This window comes from Musca vetustissima, unplaced genomic scaffold (genome assembly GCF_032173495.1).
Source record: "Musca vetustissima isolate MV318-11 ecotype Yass unplaced genomic scaffold, APGP_CSIRO_Mvet_v1 utg96873, whole genome shotgun sequence".
NCBI classification, from domain to species: Eukaryota; Metazoa; Arthropoda; class Insecta; order Diptera; family Muscidae; genus Musca; species Musca vetustissima.
Genome location: NW_026885893.1, coordinates 2,165 through 24,509, shown reverse-complemented (window position 1 = coordinate 24,509; position 22,345 = coordinate 2,165). Strand labels below are relative to the sequence as shown.

At 35.3% G+C, this 22,345-nt stretch overlaps 1 protein-coding gene and 1 pseudogene across 1 annotated transcript; both read right to left on the bottom strand.

The window, feature by feature from the left end:
• Nucleotides 1-504: 504 nt before the first annotated feature.
• Nucleotides 505-2,040, bottom strand: LOC133333193 (tubulin--tyrosine ligase-like protein 12; annotated as a pseudogene).
• A 10,547-nt stretch (nucleotides 2,041-12,587) lies between these two features.
• LOC133333192 (ATP-binding cassette sub-family G member 4-like) lies at nucleotides 12,588-22,031 on the bottom strand (the record flags this gene model as incomplete). Its single annotated transcript, XM_061541523.1, has 5 exons — nucleotides 12,588-12,647; nucleotides 14,243-14,511; nucleotides 15,837-16,075; nucleotides 16,139-16,474; nucleotides 21,903-22,031. Coding segments are annotated over 5 exons (1,033 nt in total), but the record flags the coding sequence as incomplete, so codon positions are not given.
• Nucleotides 22,032-22,345: the final 314 nt, after the last annotated feature.

The following is a 22,345-nucleotide window of genomic DNA, read 5'->3' as shown; positions in this document are numbered from 1 at the left end:
GAAATGGCTTTAAACACCTCTGAGCGGATTGGTCTGTCGAATCCGGCTTTATAGTCGACGAACTGGTGGAATATGTCTATGTGTAATTCGTGGGCATTTTCCAGGATTTGGCGCTGTGTGAAAATCTGGTTAATGGTGAATTTGCCAGGTCTGAAGCCGCATTGGTATGGTCCAATAATGTCATTGACCCTAGGCCTTAGTCGTTCACACAGCACGCTGGGTAGCACATTATATGCGATGAGAAGGAGGCTAATTTCTCTGTAGTTGGCACATATTGCTGATGTTGATGGATGCTGGGGTTCCAATCATTAGGCATGTATTCCTCTAGCCAAATTGTTCTAATCAATTGATGCATGCTCCTGATCAGCATCTGGCCACCGGCCTTCAACTTTTCGGCAGGTTATCCATAAAAAAAACAATAAGCCATTTAATTAAACGGCTTCTATAGCTTGTATACCCTGCCATTGTAGCAACCCATAAACTATGTATGCTACTTTTTTGCTTTTAATACTCCTTTTGCAATGGTTTAAAAACTTCATCGTTTGCCTCATTGAAGAATAGCAACTTAAAGATATAATTATAAAAATCAGAATAATAGTCGTAGGCTCTCTTACAATCTGGTGTCCAATTTACTTCCAACAGCTTCGGTTGCATGATGCTGGATTTATTCTCCCATGCCAACATAATATCAGCTACATACAAAGCACTTGTTTGCAAACATGGCTGTATGCCACATGGTGCTTGTGATTTGGTGGCACATTCCAACATTTCATAAAGCATGGAACAAATGCGATCTTCAATTTCGGACCAAGAATTTTTGGGATATTGTTGCTGCCACATCTCCAAAAAGTCATCACACTTAACATGATGCAGCTCAGCATTATCTTGATAATTCATAACGGTAAAATGTTTTTCATAATCATCGAAATGATCCAATGAAAATGGTTTATTCGAAAATCTCAAATAGAATTTACGATCTACAAATGCTTCCAAAGGTTTCACACTTTTCAGCAGCACCACATCGCGTACATCATATTTAACCTTGGCACTGAGACTGTCACAATAGAACAGCACTGGATCTTCAATATATTTTTGGGCAATTTTAGGTCCAGTGGTGGGTAGACGTACAATATGACTCAGGCTATTGGAGATGTGTGTATCAAGAGCTCTGGCCAAATTCCATGGTTTAACATTCCAATGATTGTCTAGTCCCTTGGCAGCTCTATTTTGATAGTACGAGGCAAATTGTAAAAGTTCCGTTTTTAGGTTATAAGTTGTTGGCAACCAGTGTTTCCTTGTTGTGATGTTCTGTGGCTGCCCTACGGCAGTTGATCCTCAGCAGATCCTTTATGCTTATTACATATTCAAAGGGGAATTGTTTGACAAATTTATTAGGCGTGGTGCGAGCCAGCTCGGCGAAATCTTTGAAATGTGCTGTCAACCACAAAACATCGGCATCTTCAGAATTGTCCACCACTGTAAAATAGGGCGATGTCAAGTGTTGCTTTACAATATCATATACGGCGTATGCCTTCAAGGGATCATTTCTATCAATTTGTGGTAAATTATCCTCATTCGCATAAATTATCCTCATTATGAGGTGTTGTTAGATCGGTAAATTGACATGGCAATAGCAACACTTTACGTTCCTCGGCATGTTTAGCCATATATTCCACAAAGTCACGACACACCTGATCACCCTGCTCACAATCCTTAATGGGAAACAGTACACTATAGGTCACCTGGCTGTCTAAATGCAAAAATGGTCTCATTATAAAGTTGGGGTCATCTGAATGGACCACCGCAGAGCCCTCTTCATCCATAATATACCAAATTGGTTAACAATCTTTATCGGATAATTGTTCAGTGTATAAACTTGGGCATATTTCCAGATTTTCGCATGCGATTCATCAAATGGTCATATTGTTCCAACTTATTTGTTCTAAATGTCCAGGCATGATGGACCATGAATACAGCATTAGGATCATAGGCACGAATACCACCCTCAGCAGCAACGGACAGGGTTTGTGGCGTGCCACAAATTGATGAAATAGATTAATGCCTTCCATTATTTGCAGGGCATTTGTTGGTAAAATGTGAATGATTCGATTTGTATATGTACGAAATGAATGAATACCGTCGTCCATCGATTAGTCTGGAACATATTATGTGAGGTTAAAAACGTTCTGAAAACTGCGAATGCGGGAGATAGGAGAGAATGGCCGATAAAGACCACAACCACAGCTATCTGCGATAAGTTGAAAAATAGGAACAAGGTGTTCAAGTCGCTTGCCGGCAGCACTTGGGGCGCAGATAAGGAAGGATCTGATCGAGAGAGGTCCAACGTTACAAAAGGGAGCCTCTAGATCAAGTTGCCTATCGAGCAGGTCTGAATGACATTTATACTGATGCAGTAGCTGCAGCGCTGAATAGATACAGAGTGAATGCCGTCGTCGGAGCTCACCCCCACCCATAGTTGCTGAAGAACGTCAGCTGCCCACACAAACCAGAGTAGTTTTGTCCCAGTTACGTTCAGGATGGTGCAGTCGCCTCAATTCGTATTGGTACAGTACGGGCCCTCATACCACACTGCACTTATTCAATTGCCCAGCCAAATCTACTCACTTTACTCCGGGAGATCTGTGGTTACATCCAGTGGAGGTCGCTGCATTTCTAAATCTGGAGACATAACTGGATGAAATTTAAACAGAAAAATATACAACTCATATAAACTGCTACAACAACAACAAAAGGAAAATGGAAGTCAACCGTAATGTTTACGAATGAGTGTTAAGCATAAGGCCGTCATGGCACCGGTCATGTTTAGAAAGAGGGTATGAAAGAATCGAAAGTAAATACTCGACTACGTAACGTAATGGTAAAGTAACGCTGGATGTCGAAAGTGAAAAAATGTAACGAAAAAAATATTTTAAATGCGATGTTATACCGTTAGGAGCGAACATAAATATCATTTGGGAAGGAGAATTGTTATCAAATGGGACTACAAAATATCAAATTAAAACACATCAACTGAAATTCGGTTCCAAAACCCTCAAAATACTGAAATTTTAAGGGATCCGTTATATGGGGCCTGCCGGAAAAAGTGGACATATCTTTATAATTTTTACTGGAAAGATTTGGTATTGATTAAGAACTCTAAGTAAAAAATTACAGCGAATTTGATAGAAAAGTGCGCACAAAAACCCAAAATATCGATAATTAGAGCTACTGTTATATGGGGGCTACGAGAAAATTTGGGCTGTATTTATAATTTATAATGGATAACCAAATTACAAAAATTCGTTTGACAAACGCGATCTAAAATTCCAAAACGCGCTCAAGAACCACAAAATACCGACAATTGTCGACGGGTACCCTTTGTGAGGGCTATTGCTAAATATAGACCCATACAGCCCATCCTCGAACTTGACCTGCCTGCAGATAAAAACAATCCTATGGAATTCCTCAACATCCAATCTCAATTCCTTCAGAATTAATAGTCGCCTGTCCATTATAATCTAATGTAATCGAAGAACAGGCGAAAATTATGGACTAGAATGTAAAAAATGTCCCGGAGAAGGGGATCTGGACAACTACTAACCAATATTTTGCTGGTCAAATGAAAAGACTGTTGTGTGAAAAATTACAATATTAGCATATGACGTTCACTCCAGGAGAACATGATTCGGAAAAAGTTGACCGTTATCTTTAATATCATACATATTTTGTGATTTATCTATATATGATAAACACAACCACCTGATGCTTATGTTTTTTTGTTTTTTCTTTGACAGAAGAAGCCACCAGCTACAGAGTTGCTTTTTTGTTATTCACCTTAGGCTGTACAACCTTGTATTATTCATGGCACAATGAATAGGTAGTCCATTTAGCGCAGCTGATGTCTTGATTAACTGTCAAAGTGGGTAATTTCTACTTGAATTCGATGTGCAGTGTTGTCAACCATTTGAAATATTATGTGGAAATTTTTGACAGATAATCGAGACAAAAACAAAGGTTTTTGTTGGTATACATCACCTTATTATTGCATCATGGTATTATTGTACCATGTGTGATGTAGGGATAAATAAAGCGACTTTCGAATAATCAACTTTTTGTATTCAAAAATCAAAAAAATCGAGTTCGACTTTTGATCTTTGAGGTAGTCATAGAGTCGACTTTCCAAGATCGACTTTAAATTTTCTTCATAAATACTTAGTTTATTACCACAAAGCCCAAATTGCCCTAAAATTACGCAATTCAGAACTTTATTTTATCTGTTGACAACAAATCATATAAAAAATCAATCATGTCAAAGGCAAAAAGTCTTAAAATTGACTTTTTAGCCTGCGACAATGATCGAAAAGTCGAATTTTGCGCTCGAATATGTATCTCTAGTGTGTTCCCTTTCCTTAACATTTATATGGTATATAATATAAAATATTTTTTTATTCGAAACACCATTCTTTCCCTTTATTCATTCCACATGAGAACAAAGGGCATTTACAAGAAAATTCCATTCTATTATAACTTACTTAGCTGGCTTGTGACAGAACGGCTATTCCATAAGCTGAGCTTAAAAAAAATTCAAGCGCACATCTCCTCCAATTAGAAAATTAGGTTCATTATATAAAATATTTGACTAAAATCTTCTCACCAGCTTGGTCTTCTTGCCATTTACTGCCAGTCCCACTTTGAAAGACTCCTTCTCAATTCGTTCAAATGTGGCTGTTATCACTCGCAATATTCGACCCATTATGTCGATGTCGTCGGTGTAGACGAGTAACATGCGTTGTTTGGTGTACAGAGTGCCATTTCTGATTACTGATACTGAATAGCTATTTTACTAATACTGAATAGTTAATACTGAATAGCTATTTTACTACAGCTCGGCCAACCTGTCAGTAGTGATCGCCCCGGACACATAGGAGTTAAATTACTTATACTAGAGGTTATTATACTTAATGCGATTATTCTACATACTGAAGCTACTTATACTATATTATATCCACTATGGGTCAGAGCAGCTCGGGATCTCTTCACCTAGGTCATCCGTCTTCCACAATCATAATTTACAAGCTTCGAGTACTCCATAATAAGGATTTTTGGTGATCTGACAATTTTCAATGTCTTTGACTACGTATCTATCATTTGGAAGCACAAACTTGGAGGAGGATGAAAAATTTGTAACTTACATGTTGCTATGGCCTACCTTGAATAATTGTACCATGGTAAATACTATATAAATAAATACTATATAATACTGATTTCCTATTCTATTCTACTACAGATCGGCCAACCTGATAGTAGTGAACCCTAGTACTTATACTAGGGGTTATTATACTTAATGCGATTATTCTACATACTGAAGTTACTATTAACACTATGGGTCAGAGCAGCTCTGTATCTCTTCACCTGGGTCATTCGTCTTCCACAATAGTATGTTACAAGCTTCGATCAGGAATTTGGGTGTTCTGACAATTTTCATATATATATATATATATATATATATTTTTTTTTTTTTGACTACGTATCTATCATTTGGAAGCACCTTGTTTATGGCATAATATTACGTTTACATTTAACCGGATTTCGTTAACCCAGTGGGTTTCCATTGTCAATTCCTTTGCATATGTGTCAAATAAATCCTCATAAAGTAGGTTAACGCGGTAAAAAAGTTGTAATATATATGCCGATTAAAACGGCATTTACATTAGAACTTTTTCCAAGGTTAACCCACTTCATGAGGATTTATTTGACAAATAGGCAATGGAATTGACATTTGGAACCCACTGGGTTAACTAAATCAGCTACAATGTAAACGTCCTTTAAGGGCCTTAAATTTTTGCAATGGCTTCTTGTTATTGTTAACTCCTACCGTTGTGTCTACATTCTATATCACTACGAAGTTTCCGACTTTGTAACCCTTTTCCTTGGACCCTTGTTTGTTTGTCTTTATAATAATGGCTTCAGCTTTGTCTCTAATTTCCTTAATATCCCCTTTAAAGACGACCAGATTTTCTGGACCCTTGTGGATTCCTATTAAGTTCTTTGGCTATCCGTCCTTTCGTTTTATTCTACAGATCCATATTTGATATTTTGTTCGGGCAAAATATATACAGCAAATAATTCACATAGAGAAATTTGTTGATGAAAACTTAAGGGGGAAGTACATACGAGTATTCAGGCCTGGCCTTTTAAGTTGGCTTTGTATGAATTCGAAACATCTACTTCTAAACAACACTGTGCGACATATTTGAATTTTTTTGATAATTACCAATACACTTGTCTTCTTTTTTTAGCCCCTCTTTCATAATCTGTTGGAATTTCCCGGTAATTATTTTTTGTGTTGCACTGTGTAATTAACATACGAAATTAATTAAAATCTCGTTGATTTCAGACAAGGTATTGATTTGAATTTCTCCTAACTAAATACAAATTGATATAATTGCCTCCAAAGTAAATTAAAATATTATTTTGTTAAAAAGCAATATCACTAGAAATATTTCGCGAACCTGTTCTATACTTCATTTATAATGTGTGAATTGTAAATTGGACTTTGAAGGTCGTCAACAAATGTATATATATATATATATATATATATAATATTAATTAATTGTTTAATAAAGTGATTAATTGAATGCCACCTCCATGTTGATAGACATCTATGTATGTACGATATTTTATCTATTGAAATCCCATTTAGAGTATTTATATATATATATCGTATAACGTCTATCTGTAGGGTCCATTTAGAAGTTCGAATAGTTATTTATAATCCACAACTGACGCCAATATGTGCAGACATACTTAAAAATATGTATATATACACACTTTCCTCAAACATGACCTTGATTTTGGCTTGTGTTTCCCAACGTCTGCGCACTTTAGAATAATTAAAAATAAGAAAAGTGATTAGCTCTTATCGCCAAAATATTGTGTGATCCATAGTTTTGTATACAAACGGAACTTGACAAAATCTAATCAAATCTCATCGAACAATTTTTTTACTTTTATTATTTGATATAAGAAAACAAACAAAAACGCATAGGATTTTATATTCCGGTCTAGTCAAATTATATATACACACTACACCATCGGTATTTCACTAATTAAGTCAAATAAACATTCAAATAATATTTGTAATATTTTTTTGTATATTTAGATTTCGATTTAAGAAAACCAAAGGTAATTTAAATATAATTATTTTTGTTTTTAAAAAGTACGTCACCAAAATTTGTCACGTAGTCTCACATTTTGTTATCAGCATTTTTTTTTGCAGTGCTACAATGACCTTGAAATACCTAAAGTACTGGAATGCCCACACAGATACGGACGTAGAGACAGATTAATATGAATAATTTTTAAAAATTATGGGGAAAATGTATGGGTGGGCATTTGAAGAATGTAGGTTTTTCAAAAGATTAAAGGAATATTTTTTAAAGGGACTTTCCGAATCACAAAAATGGACTTAGATATGTTTTTCAATATTGCACTACATAAGAACTATTCTTGCGGAATATTTGCGGAACTATTAAAGAGTTTTTATGGTGTGTGACTATGCTAGCGATCAAGAGGTGATAACTTAATTTCACCACCGTTGGTTTATGTCTATACTATTGTAAATAAAATACGAGCAGCACCACCTACCTGCGAAGTCTGAACAATTTTGGATGAGTTTTTCACGAAGTCTCAAGTCTTACCTACTGACATTAAAAAAATCATATGAATGGGAAAGTACAATACCTAAACTTTTATTTTTTTAATTTTAAGTTTGAAGAATATATTTGTCAAATATTAAGGGACTGTTTACTGAAGGTTCTTTCAGAATCTTAATAGTTGACTTGGAAACAAATATTTCAGTGCATAAGAACTAATCTTACGGAATATTAGTTTAAGGGAACCACCCCCCCATTATCGATTTTAATTTTTCAAGATTTTCAATGGGCTGGTAAATCAATACCAATCCTTGTTAAGGTTTGTAACTTTGCACACATATATCTGAAGATTTAAAAAGGGAGAAAAATAATTTACAAAAATTGTTTGTTGTTTTTTTTTGTAATTAAAGAAAAGTCCTTATTTTTGATGGCGGGCATGATAACTCCACACTGGAACATCGGAATCCGAAAATTCCAACGGTGTTAGAAAGAGTACATGCCTGGCTCTTTAGGCTCTCTAGGATTATTGGCTTCGCTCTAAAATTAACAAAATGGCGGACCTTTGAAAAAGTATTTTTGGAAAGTCGCCGATTTTTGACCAAGAACCAAGTTAAAAAATAAGGAAGATCTTCACCGATCGGCTTTATCCTAGTTCATACGATAGCTATACACTCACAGAGAAACGTGTAAAAATTTGGGTTATTCGTTTTTGAGTTATCGTGCCCGCCATTCGCAAAAGAGAAAAACGGGTTTAAAGTTTGAGAAGCCCTTTAGCCGTCACTTGATGCTGACACAATAAATCGGCTATGTCTTCAAGAGTTCTTGAGATCTTGAATGAAATCGAAAAAAATTTTGACCCCGAGAATGGTGGGGGGTGTCCCCCTTAAGAACTATTAAAGATTTTTATGGTATGTAACTATGCTAGCGATCACAGCGAATTTTCCCACATTTGGTTCATGACTATATTACGGTACATAAAATACGAACAACACCACCTACCTGTGAAGTCTGAAAAATATTGGATTTGTTTTTCATGAAGTCCTAAGTCTTGCCTACTTACATAAAAAATACTGGATTTTAATAAAAAATGTATTTTTAAATATTTCAGAACATAAGAACTAACCTTGCTGAATATTTATTTAAGAAATATTAAAAACAAATTTATGGTATGTGACTATGCTAGTGATAACAGGGTGATAACTTCATTTTCCCACAGTTGGTTCAAGTCTATACTACGGGTAATAAAATACTAACAGCATCATCTATCCGCAAAGTCCAAACTAATTTGGATTAGTTTCTCATGAAGTCCCAAATTATACCTACTGACTTTATAATAGTGTGTGTATATTTTACCTTTTTTCGTTAACCCAGTGAGTTTAAATTGTCAATTTTGTATATATGTGAAATAAAACCTCATAAAGTAGGTTAACCCGGTATAATGCTCTAATGTAAATACCGTTTAATTAGATTAGTTTTTTTTTAATTTCAGGGTCGTACGCTTTGTTTTTAAAAGAATATTTTTGAGAGACTTTCATAAACCTAAGCGTGGATTTTAAAAATAATATGACCATCAATTGGTGGATTTTTAAAGAATATTTTTCAAGGACTATCACTACCTTAAGCTATACTTTTTTAAACAATATTTTTCAAGGACTATAATTTCCGTAAGCGATACTTTTTATACCCTACACAACCATATTGTCAGTGTATTATAGCTTTGTGTAGCCTCAAAAGTTTGTAACGCCGCGAAATATTGGTCCCAGACCCACCATTAAGTATACCGATCGTCATATCTCGACTAGCTGAGTCGATCTAGACATGTGGTTCCGTCCGTCTGTCCATTATAATTTGTAAACACGATACAGGTCACAATCTTCACGAAATTTTGCATGTAGGATGGGTTCTGGCCAATGAAGACTCTTATTGCTTTTGGAAAAGATCGGTTAATATTTAGGGAATGAAATGGACCAAAAACTTTATTTTTGTCGGCTTTTCTGGTCGCTTCTGAGGCCGCAATTATGGCCCAAACACCGCGAATTTTTGCATGGAAAAGGGGATCGGGCCAAAAAAAAAGCCTGCCTGTTTTGATAAAGATCGGTCAATATTTAGTGGGTCAAATGGACCCTGACTTTTGTGTGAAAAATGACAAAATTTGTATTCTATACCGTATATATTAACTCCTGAAGATTAAAGACCCCAGATGTTGATAGTATATCCAAGAGGAGTGGTTGACCTTTAAATTGACATCAATTGTGTTGTCGTATGTACTCGAATGCGGGAGTTACACTTAAATATTTACAGGTGCTTACGTATTCATATCTTATTTAGTAACCCATTACCACACTACAAGTCAGAAATTTTCCATGAGGATCCAGGTATGGTCAAGGACAACGCCTTTAATTTTCGGTGATGATCAGATAATAATATTGGGATGAAGTGGTCCGAAGACTTAATTTGTTGGTTTTTTTTTTAATCGATCTTTAGGCCACAATTGAAAGCCGAGCATCACAACACAACCCATGGTGTAGGGAATCTGGACAAGTAATTAGAAGGGCTGTACAGAATATTAGTTATATTTGTTGACTTCTGGTCGGTCAAGAGGGTGCAAATTTCGTGAAATATTGCTCAGAATAAAGAACTACAGAAAATTATATTTTCGTGGAAGTTGTGAAGGGTTTCATATGGTCGGTCCCGTTCGACTATACTGCTCTGCTCACTGGTTTATAAAATATGGTTTATAGAATATCGCCAGCATAAGAGTGGATTTTAAAGAATATTTTTCAAGAACTATCACTACAATAATAGTAGATTTTTTCAAAAATATTTTTCAAAAGCTTTCACTACCTTAAGTGTAGATTTTTAAAGAATATTTTTCAAGGACTATCACTACCATAAGCATGGATTTGTTTAACAAATAATTTTCCGAGAACTATCACTACCATAAGAGTGGTTTTTATGGAATAGTTTTTAAGGACTATCACTACCATAAGCATGGATTTGTTAAAGAATATTTTTCAAGATTTATCGTCTCCATAAAAGTGGATTTAAAAAAAAATCGATACCATATTATTAGAGCTTTATAGCTTTTATATTATGTTTCTTTGCTAGCGATCACAGGGTGATAACTCAATTTAACTTCAGTTGGTTCATGTCTATACTATGCTTAGTGCTGCAAATAGCGGCAGTTAACGATGACAGGGTGACAACTCAATTCAACTTTAGTTGGTTCATGTCTACACTATGCTTAGTGCTGCAAATAACGGCAAAAACTTTTATTTTATTATATTTTTAATGCAGCCCCAAATCTACCCTACTGACATTTAAAAAAGAGGATTGTATCACATGAGTTGAATTTACATCAATTGATATACTTATAATTTTCGATGTATTATTTAATTTTTTTTTTAATTATTTGGTTAACGTTTTGTATATTTTTTATCAAGGGCTACCCATTATGTGTTAAAAAAGTTTACATATTTTATAATTTTATTTCAATAAAAAATCTTACAATCTAATTTCTTACACTTAATAAATACATTTATAACTTATATAATTATTAAAAACTCTTATCTTTCCAAACATAAACATCGTCCTATGAACCATTTCAATTGGAGATGTGATATTTTTGCTCCCATCAAACGCCATCTGAGAGCCACATATGATAACACTGTAAAAACGGTATAGAAACCCAATAACCATATCACGGATTGTGTATAATCTACATCTAAACTGCCAACTAATTTTAATATTCTTTTTGGTTTTGCCATTAAACAGAAAAATTCCGTTTCGGGACAGATTAAATCGGGACGATTGAATTTTAGTAGCGCAGCCAAAAGGCCTTCCAGCGAGTGGCGTAAACAGCTACAATTCATTACAATTTTTTGAAATATATTCAAATGATCACGTTCGGTGGCATAGTTGGCGAGAATAATGAATACCGCAATGGAGGCGGGACCTAAGAAGAAGGCGTGCTATAATATAAAAAAAATTGTTATTTTAAAAATATTAAATTGTTTTTCTCAAAGAAACTCACCTCAAGCTTCATTCTAGCTCCAAACAGTAAACCCCAACTGGAAGCCACCATCGACGTGAGAAATATTATTCCCGTGAATAATACAAAACGAAAAAATTGCATCGGCTGATAGGTGGTGAAATAGAGAATAGCCGAGGCTGATACGGACATAACCATAACGGTAACCACATGCGATGTTATCAGAGCCATAAAATATGAACTTAAACAATACCATTGATTATAGATTTGCCTCTGCAGATATTTCATTTCCGGACCAGCTGTAAAACGAAGAGAAAATATTAAATGGAATATATTCAGATTAAAAAACACATGGAACACATACTTGATGCAATAACTGGACTCATTGCTGTAAAGACACATACCACCACCGATAACATGCTGAAGTGATAGTTGTACATTCCAAAATAGGCATCCCGGCCGACACCAATGTACGCCACACCAACCAATGCTGCTAGGAATAGATGAGCAAATACCCTTAAACTAATGTTGATCTAGAAATAAAAAATAATAATTTTTAAGAAGAATTTAAATGGAATATTTTTTAGGTACAATTATGGATCTTATCAAAAATGATTTAATAAATAATATTTTTATTTTACTATCAAACCGCTTTGGAAGGACCACTAGATGACCATTATGCCATATTTTAAACAAACTACCTTTTTAATCCGACCTTTTAGTGAGAGTTTAAAAAAAATATATTTTTTACGAATATCAGCTGCAACGGATAATTATTTCAAGGACTATTAAAGTCTTTATGGTATATAGATTTGCTAGCGATCACAGGGCGCCACATATATTTCATTATATTAGGTTCTTATCAACGATATGTGAAAAAATAAGCATACTTAGTACATCCTTTATGGTGTGTGGATTTGCTAGTGATCACAGGGTGTTAACTATATTGCACTACAGTAGATTTTTGTCAAGGCTACGGGTAAATAGACATCCAGTGCAATCTAGCGGCAAATATCTTAACTATTTTATTAGTTTATTTTTAATAAAGCCCCAAATACAGCCTACGAACATTTTGGAGAGTGCAGTGTGAGATGAAAAAACTGCAACCAACTCCAGGCTGCTGTCATTTCTAAGCCACTCGTCCGACAGCTTTTAACATTATTCTCATTATATTGTTTACAGGCGTACAAAAACATTTTGGTGAGAATTTTCCACAAAAAAAGTTATTCGTGATAGAATACAAGCGTCATAATGTGATTTCTTTATATTTGGCTGGTAAACCACAGGTGACTATCGTTAGAGCACTCCAGCATTTAAATATGAATAAATTTTTTGTGTCTCGTACCATCGCTCGTTACTGTGATACTGGTAGCGTAGCCCGACGTCAAGGAAGTGGACGGAAGAAAACAGCAACTTCAGCAGAAATGGTTCGAAAAGTAAAGAAGCGACTTGATCGAAACCCGCGTCGCATTGGCCGAAAAAATGGCTCGTGAGCTGAACTTATCGCAATATTCCATTCGAAAAATATTGAAAAATGAGCTCGGGTTAAAGCCAATGAAATTCAAAAAAGTGCAAGAAATTACACTGCAACAAGAAGAAAATAGACTCAAAATAGCTAAAGAGTTGCCTCGCATGGCCGAAAGTGGTGCACTGCCGAATTTGGTTTTCTCCGATGAGAAAACATTCGTTTTCCAGCAGTTTGCAAACAAACAAAATGATCGTGTTTACTTGCCAATGAGGTTAGCTGAAAATGTGCACCTTCGGTGTGACACAGAACTCAAGCGCCGGTCATGGTGATGGTGTAGGCCGCCATAACAGCCGATGGTCGTTCTCCGCTCGTATTAATCGACCGTAACATCAGAATAAATGCCGAATATTATCGCGAAAATATTCTGGAGGGTGTATTAAAGCCTTGGGCACTCAAACATTTTGGCCACAGACCTTGGACATTCCAACAGGACTTAACACCATCGCGTCACGCAAGAATGATTACAAAATGAGGTTCCTAGCTTCATTTCCAGCGCACAATGGCCAACAAAACCAATACGTTGGACTATTGTGTCTGAAGTATTTTGGAAAGCAAGGCACTAAAAATATCAAAGTGTCGTTCACCTCAAGCAAGCGCTTCGTCGCGATTGGGCCAAAAAACCCAGAGCAACAATCGGTCAGCTTCTGACGGCTACATTGGCCGTTTGAGGGTCATAATTCGTGCCAAAGGTGACCAATTCGAACAAATCTAAACTTATTCAAATATTTGATTCAATTAAAAAAAAATTAAAATTACTTAATTAAAAAAATGTAAAAATTATGGCCTTTGACTTTGTTGTATTTGTTATCTCAGGTGTTCAAAAAAGACGCATCCGCAATTTTTTTTACAATGAAAGCAAGCATTTCTAATTTCTACATTGTAAAAAATTGCGGATGGGTCTTTTGTGAACACCTGTTACTATATGAAGGAGTTTTCCAGATCGAAACAAAATTTAACTAGTAGTGTTCATAACAGAGATGGAAGTTTCCAAAACGCTTCTTAGACTAAGAACTTTCTGAACTGCCCTCGTATGTCTTTATAATCCATTTAAAGAAATTATACACTTACCTTATCTCTGCATATATTTATTAATATTCTTTGCAACAGCCATTTATACTGTAGCCACCATGAAATTTTAACGCATTCCTTTAATTCCATATCGGATTCCGGTTCCAGATTTGATGCAGGTATTGTTAATTTCACACAGCCATTTTCGGTTGGAGTATTCGGCAGATTTTTCTCACGAAGTGGCTGCCATTTGAGTATTTTACCATTATCTACGGCTTTTACCATTTGATCGTGAATATTACCATAGGCATGAGTGGTAGCTTCAATAACTGAAAATAGAGCGGGAATATAAAAGGATTTATATGAATAATAGATTGATATTAGTGCTATGGCAAGATCTATTAATAAGGTCACTCAGCTAGCAAAAGTCAAATGTTTTTTCTCATGCCTAATGTCAAAAATTTGAACTTTGTTTACATTTTCATAATGGTGAATCACAATAGTGAATTTTGACAGCACCTTGAGAGGTAGCTGATATCTAGCTGGTGTATCAGTATGATCTTATTACTATACCTTGTGCTATGATTAAACGATCAGCTGATTGGCATTTAAATTATCTCTAAGTATGTCTAAACGGCTATGGTGTGTTTCTCGATATCGTTAATCGAGTCAATTATTAAGTGTATTAAATGACATTTACATTAGAACATTTTACCCCGTTAACCTACTTGGAGTAGGTTAACGGGGGATTTATTTGACATATATACAATGGAATTGACAATTTAAACCCACTGGGTTGACTAAATCCGGTACAGTGTAAACGTACTATTATCTCGATTTAATTGGTAAACCGAGCTGAATTCACCTCGATTTGCCATACAATATGAAATCAATATCTCGATTTGCTCTAAATCCTATGCTAAATCGAGATAATTTCAAATACAACCCTATTTTTGTCTCAAAAAATAATCGTTTTCCTTAAAATATGCTTTAAAATTAGTTGATATTCAAAATGAATGCCTAACAAAAATATGTCAGCTGTTGAAAAATTTTCTTGCTTGCATTCATAATAAATATTACTATAATTTAGAACGACAAAGGTTTTTATGCATTTCTGAGTTAATAGAGAGTAATTCCTAACAGAATTTTGAAGATATTGATTGAAAAATTGCCACAGAAATCATGGAAGCAGTGAAATCTGCATGCATACGTAAACAAATAACAGCTGACAAATCAACTTCACTTCATTAATACTGGGCTACGTTTAGACTACCAAATCTACTCAATCTCAAATGTCAATTCCATTACGTATACGTCACGTTAATCCAATTTACAAATCCAGTGGATTATAGTTGACGTATACGCTATGGAATTGACATTTGAGATCGAGTGGATTTCGTAAATCTAAACGTACCTCTAATCTAAATAGTTAGGATTTAATAAATGGATTTACAAATCGAGTCAATTTAGAAAGCATAGTCTAAACGAGACTTAAGCCGTCTTTAAGTTCACGAACGAATCAGTTCAATTGAACGATTCACTGAAAAGACCTAATGAACTATTAACAAATCAACAATTTCCACAGAAAGCAATCAGACATATCTACAGAGTTGTATTTTTATATACCTTCCATATTTAATACACAAATACTTACGAAAATCAGCTGGATTATAATTCATCGGACATTTCAAACCAAATAATTCCAAATATTGAACTATATTTTGAACGGCGCCCTGATAGACACATTGTCCCTCGGCCATTGTGTAAATATTGTCAATTAATTGCAGCAAACGGAATGATGGCGAATGAAGGGTACAAATGACAGTGTGGCCACTTTGGGCCAACTTCTTCAACTGCAACAGGCACTGATAAGCTGTTGATTCATCTAGGCCTCTGAAAACGATAGGAATATATGTTTTGTTTAAGTTTTACGAACGGAATTCCTCTTGAACTTACGTTGTTGGTTCATCGAGAAATATCACCACCGGTTTATTTATTAATTCCACTGCAATACACACCCGTTTCAGTTCACCACCCGATAAATTTGCTATCCTTGTGTTGGCCTGCTCCTGTAGACCGAAAAATTCCAACAGCGTCGAAATGGTGGCATAACGTTGTTCTCGATTACAGCAGGGATTCAATTTGAATTTCGATGCCATCATCATTGTTTCGACAACCGTGAAATGTGGTGAAATATAATCATCTTGTAAGACATAACGTGATATTTTACGAAATTTACCACGATTTAGTGGTCGATCGTCTATGAAAATATTATCCGATTTACGCTTGATTCTAAAAAAAAGAGAAAGGGGAGGAAAAAGATTAAGAAGTTTGGTAAATTATAATGTAAAATGATAATTTAATTATTAACGATATCTGCAAATTATAATATAACGCATCGTACAATAATACAAGGGCGGTGAAGTTGAGGTGAGTAACAAAAATGCAGCCATGTAGGTAGTGGCTTCTTCTGTCACATCCATTTAGTACATTTACAGCCTGTTTTTGTAAATGTAAAATGTCCATTCGTTCGTCGAAAAAACGAACGATTACTCATTTTGGTATTCGTATTTTTTTGGTTTTTGTTATACAAAACGGTGCGTTATTTACGAACAAAAATGTCAAAAACAAACGAAGAGAAAATACCATTCGTTTAAAAAAAATAATAAAGAAAACTATTTTTTCATTACAATTTGTGTGTTGTTAGTGAAAAGAACGCAACAAATATGGAAAATACTGATGAAATATATAAAAAGAAATGGTTTGTAAAAAATTATATATCCCTATGAAATGTAAAAAATTATATTGAATTGTTTGAACCCCTAGCAACAAAAGGACAACGATTGCCCAATTCCAAAAATTGGTTGATCTCATGGAACTTTACCCACAATTAGCAACTGGCCGTCTTGTTTTCGGATCCAATAAATTTGAAGTGGATAACAAGTGGAATAATGTAGCTGTATCATTAAATGCCATAGGTATTCTCCTTTGGGGAATATTTTGCTTTTCTTTATAATTAAAATTAATTGCAATCGTACCAAACATTTTGAATTTTCTATTTTGACACTTTTTATGTAAAAAAAAAACTGTTTGTAAACAATAAACAGAGTTACCCTCATTTTGCAATAATTCTATTGGAAAATTTGCAACAAGATACCAAAAGAAACACTTTGGCACTAATGGTTAAAAACGAATGAAAAAGCTCAATCGTTTCTAGACGAAAGCTTTTACAATTATTACAAAAACCAAATTTTCGACGTATACGTTTTAATACGAACGATACGTGTGACTGCCGGAACAAATTACAAAAACAGGCTGTTAGCGCAGCTGATGACTTGATTAACTGTCAAAGTGGCTGATGCATACACCTTATTCAATACACCTTGGGTAGTAATTGGTCTGTTCCCGTTCTGCAAGAATCTACTAATTTTTACTACGATAACGAATTTTCCTTTGTGATATCGAAGAAAATAGTAAAATATAGTTCATTCTTGCAGTACGGGAACAGACCAAATAACTACTATTGTTTACTTTACCACTGCGATTCAATTTCAGATAAACATTAAATGGGTTCAATGGACCCGCAATTTTTTGATACAATTAAAAAATGTATACCCGTGTACAATTTTTTTATTAATTTCTTTATTACTTCCCTTATGATAATTTAAATGTTGACAAGTCTGGGAGATTATCATGAAAAGAGTTATCAATCGTCGGCACCGTTGCATTGTTTAAAATAAAAACATTTAAATTATTCGCAGTAATATTTTTATTAGCTAAATAATTCAGATTAAGTCATAAATAATTATTTTTTTAATTGCGTGAATATATACTATTCAGAAGGTGATTGATTACTTTTATTGACGCCATTGTTTAGGAAGCTGAAGCTATTTTTATGACAAATAACAGTGCAGATGATTGGAAAATACGACACAAATAGCTGTTATCGAGTATGGAAATGATATAAATCATGGCCTATAAATAAGGTCACCAAGATAGCAATCGAAATCGGAAAACAGCTGTTTTTTCTCAAGTCTAATGTCAAAAATTTCGACTTTGGGTACGTTTTCATAATGGAAGTCAATTCACAATAATGCATTTTGACAGCAAACTTGAGAGGTATCGATAATCAGCTGGTCTCCCTTGGTGACCTTATTTATAGGCCATGATATAAATCAAGATCTTTTAATAAGGACACCCACCTAGCAAAAGTCAGCTGTTTTTTCGTTTACGTCAATTCACAATAATGGATTTTTACAGCAAATTGCAGATGCAACTGATATCCAGGTCCAGGACCTTATTAAAAGGCCTTGCTATAATGTTGTTAGGCTACGTTTGAACTTACTTAATCCACTAATCCTAAACGTCAATTCCATTGCGTATACGTCACATAAATCCTGTTCACAAATCCAGGAAAATATTTTCATTTAAATTTTGAAAGCTGAATACTGTCAAAGGCAAATTTATGAAAAAATTGGAAACATATGACTGCATGAGACTACCTTGTATAATTATGCCATAATATGAATAGTTAAATAACAATTGTTTGTATGCTTTTTTGACATAATGGAGAGTATTTCCTATTAACTATATGAGAATGTTGATTGAACGTAAACAAATAACAGCTGACTGTCAACCTTAAAAACATTTTAATACTACTAGTCGAAACAGCTGGGAATTTGTACCCTGAACTAGAAATAGAGTCAATTTAGAAGACATATGGACATATATGTATGAAAATATTTGAATTGAAAATTAAAGAAAATGATGGAAAGGCAAAAGTGATACAATTGTTAATTCTGTTAATTGCTAATTTAGAGGTGTTTAATAAAAAACAGATTATATTGATTAAAGCAAAAATAATGGTAATGTTTTGTTTATAGCTTATATCATACGAAAAATACATATGCAGGTTTGAACGCAAAAACAAAGTCTTATAGTACGTTTACATTTAACCGGGTTTCGTTAACGCAGTGGGTTTCAATTGTCAATTCCTTTGCGTATATGTCAAATAAATCCTCATAAAGTTGGTTAACCCGGTAAAAAGTTCTAATGTACATGCCGTTTTAAGAGACGTTTAGATTTACGCAATCCACTCTATCTGAAATGTCAATTCCATTGTTTATACGTAAAATATAATCCACTGGATTTGTGAATAGGATTAACGTGATATATACGCAATGGAATTGACGTTTGGGATCCAATGGGTTTAGTAGTCTAAACGTACGCTGCTAATATGTGACATACATAAGGAATTACATATGGATGTAAAAAGTGACAGCATATATGTAAAAAACATATTGTGTAAAAGCACATTTAGTATAGATTTCGTTTTATTAACACAAGAACATGATGCAATAATAAGGTGATGTATCACAACAAAAATCTTTGTTTTTTGTCTCGACAATCTGTCAAACTTTTCCTTATAATATTTCAAATGGTTGGCAACACTACACATCGAATTCAAGTAGAAATTGCCCACTTTGACAGTTAATCGAGACATCAGCTGCGCTAAATGGACTACCCATGGCACAATGAATAGGTAGTCCATTTAGCGCAGCTGATGTCTTGATTAACTGTCAAAGTGGGTAATTTCTACTTGAATTCAATGTGCAGTGTTGCCAACCATTTGAAATATTATATGGAAATTTTTGACAGATAACCGAGACAAAAACAAAGGTTTTTGTTTTGATACATCACCTTATTATTGCATCATGGGACTATCCATTCATTGTGACATGCACAAGACTTATTACGTAAGTTAAATCGCAAGTTAGCATCTAAAAGCGCATTTAGATTATGCCTTCCAAATCGACTCTATTTGTAAATTGAGATATCAAATCCAAAGTGTTTAGGCTAGCATTATACGTATACGTACACATTTCACGCATTCCTGATTTCTGTGGCCGAAAGACGATATTTTCATAATTCAGACAATATTTTCATAATATTGGTGGGAGTTGCTCTCCGATAGGTCAGAAATTGAGGCCGATAGGTCAGAAAAACTGTAGTCTAAACGGGCCTTTAAGAGGCTGTAACGTAACCGCTACATTTCACACCACCTTATTATATACCCCTCGTTAATATAATACTACAATACCTACATTTAAGCAACTCACTTTGCAATTATAATAACTAGATATCTGACTTCAATGAACAGACATGGGGATATTGTTGAGATATGGGGAAGTAATTCTCATTCACTTTGTGTTGTCGTACAGATAAGTGTTCCAGTTTTCGTCGGCAGAAATTGTCGAGTGCTGGAGTTAGACCAAGTACGAGCGAAACCGACTTGTGGCAGTGTCCGCAGTCGTAGTACCTTGTACCGAACATAGCCGAAGCCTTCGACCTGCGATTCGTTCGCTTCCGCGACTCGTTCGCTTCCTGCGATTCGTTCGCTTCCGCGATTCGTTCGCTTCCGCGATTCGTTCGCTTCCTGCGATTCGTTCGCTTCCGCGATTCGTTCGCTTCCTGCGATTCGTTCGCTTCCGCGACTCGTTCGCTTCCTGCGATTCGTTCGCTTCCGCGACTCGTTCGCTTCCTGCGATCCGTTCGCTTCTATATAACTCTTCTCGTTTCAGAAGGAGTTTGAACGAAGGGCCCCACCGACTACATCAACCTAAGCAGACTACATCAACCTGAGCCGACTACATCAACCTGAGCGGACTACTACAATTCCGAGTCGACTACTACAACCCGAGTCGACTACATCAACCCGAGCCGACTACACCAATCCGAGCCGACTACATCAACCCGAGCCGACTACTTCAACCCGAGCCGATTTCATCAACCCGAGCCGACTACTACAAACCGAGTCTACTAATTAACCCGAGCCGACTACATCAACCCGAGTCGACTACTTCAACCCGAGCCGACTACATCAACCCGAGCCGACTACTTCAACCCGAGGCGATTTCATCAACCTGAGCCGACTACTACAATTCCGAGTCGACTACATCAACCCGAGCCGACTACACCAATCCGAGCCGACTACATCAACCCGAGTCGACTGCATCAACCCGAGCCGGCTACATGAACCCGAGCCGACTACTTCAACCCGAGCCGACTACTACAATCCGAGTCGACTAATTCAACCCGAGCCGACTACATCAACCCGAGTCGACTACTTCAACCCGAGCCGACTACAACAATCCGAGTCGACTACTTCAACCCGAGCCGACTACATCAACCCGAGTCGACTACTACAACCCGAGCCGACTATTTAAACCTACACAACCGAAGCCGACTATACAAATGCAGCTGAGTGACACAATCGGAGCCTACTGGCTATAATTACAAGCCGATTACAGTAATCCCACCAGCCCGAAGGAACGAGTCCCAACACACCGAAACGACAATCAACGAATTAATAACTCCATCGTATTGAAGATCCCGCATGTTACTCTCTATCTAAACACAGAAGTATTACAATAAAGAATTTAACTTTTACCACCCGTGTTTTTTAACTTAAGGTTTGTGGGTCCTTGAGTTGACCCTGGCTGCGACTGAGCTTACTTCAGCCTTAGACAAAACCACTCGTTATAAGGCTTAAGATGTTATCAGGATCAACAAAATAAACAATATTATTTAATTTGTAGGAACCTATGAAATAATTCGAAGAAACGGAAAAAATTATGTACTATTGGTTTCCCTTTAAAATAGAACTTCCCAATTTCAGACAGGCATAACAAATATTGTGTATAAGGTCTATATAGCTTACCTATATCCCGCCAACAGATTAATAAGCGTTGTTTTTCCACATCCAGATGGTCCAATGATGGCTGACAATTCTCCAGCACGAAATTCACCACTTAAACCTTTTAAAATTTGTTTCTGAGCTTTTTTGAAAACAAAATGATGAAAAATAATATTATTTTTTATACCAGACGTATTAATAATTGTATACACATTTTCAATTATATTTATTATAATGTTATTCAGAAATCCGATTATTTTGTTGTTTTTTCGTACATATACAATTTGTTGTAATTTTTTTTTATTTATTTTTATTCTATATTTAGAATTTTCGTCTTCTTATTGGCAACTCACATGAATCATTCAATCAAAATAATACGATGAGATTAAACAAAAAATAAAAGTGAAAATATAAACATTCAATTGTTTGTATATTCCAATACAATGTGCGGGGGTAATCTGATAAGA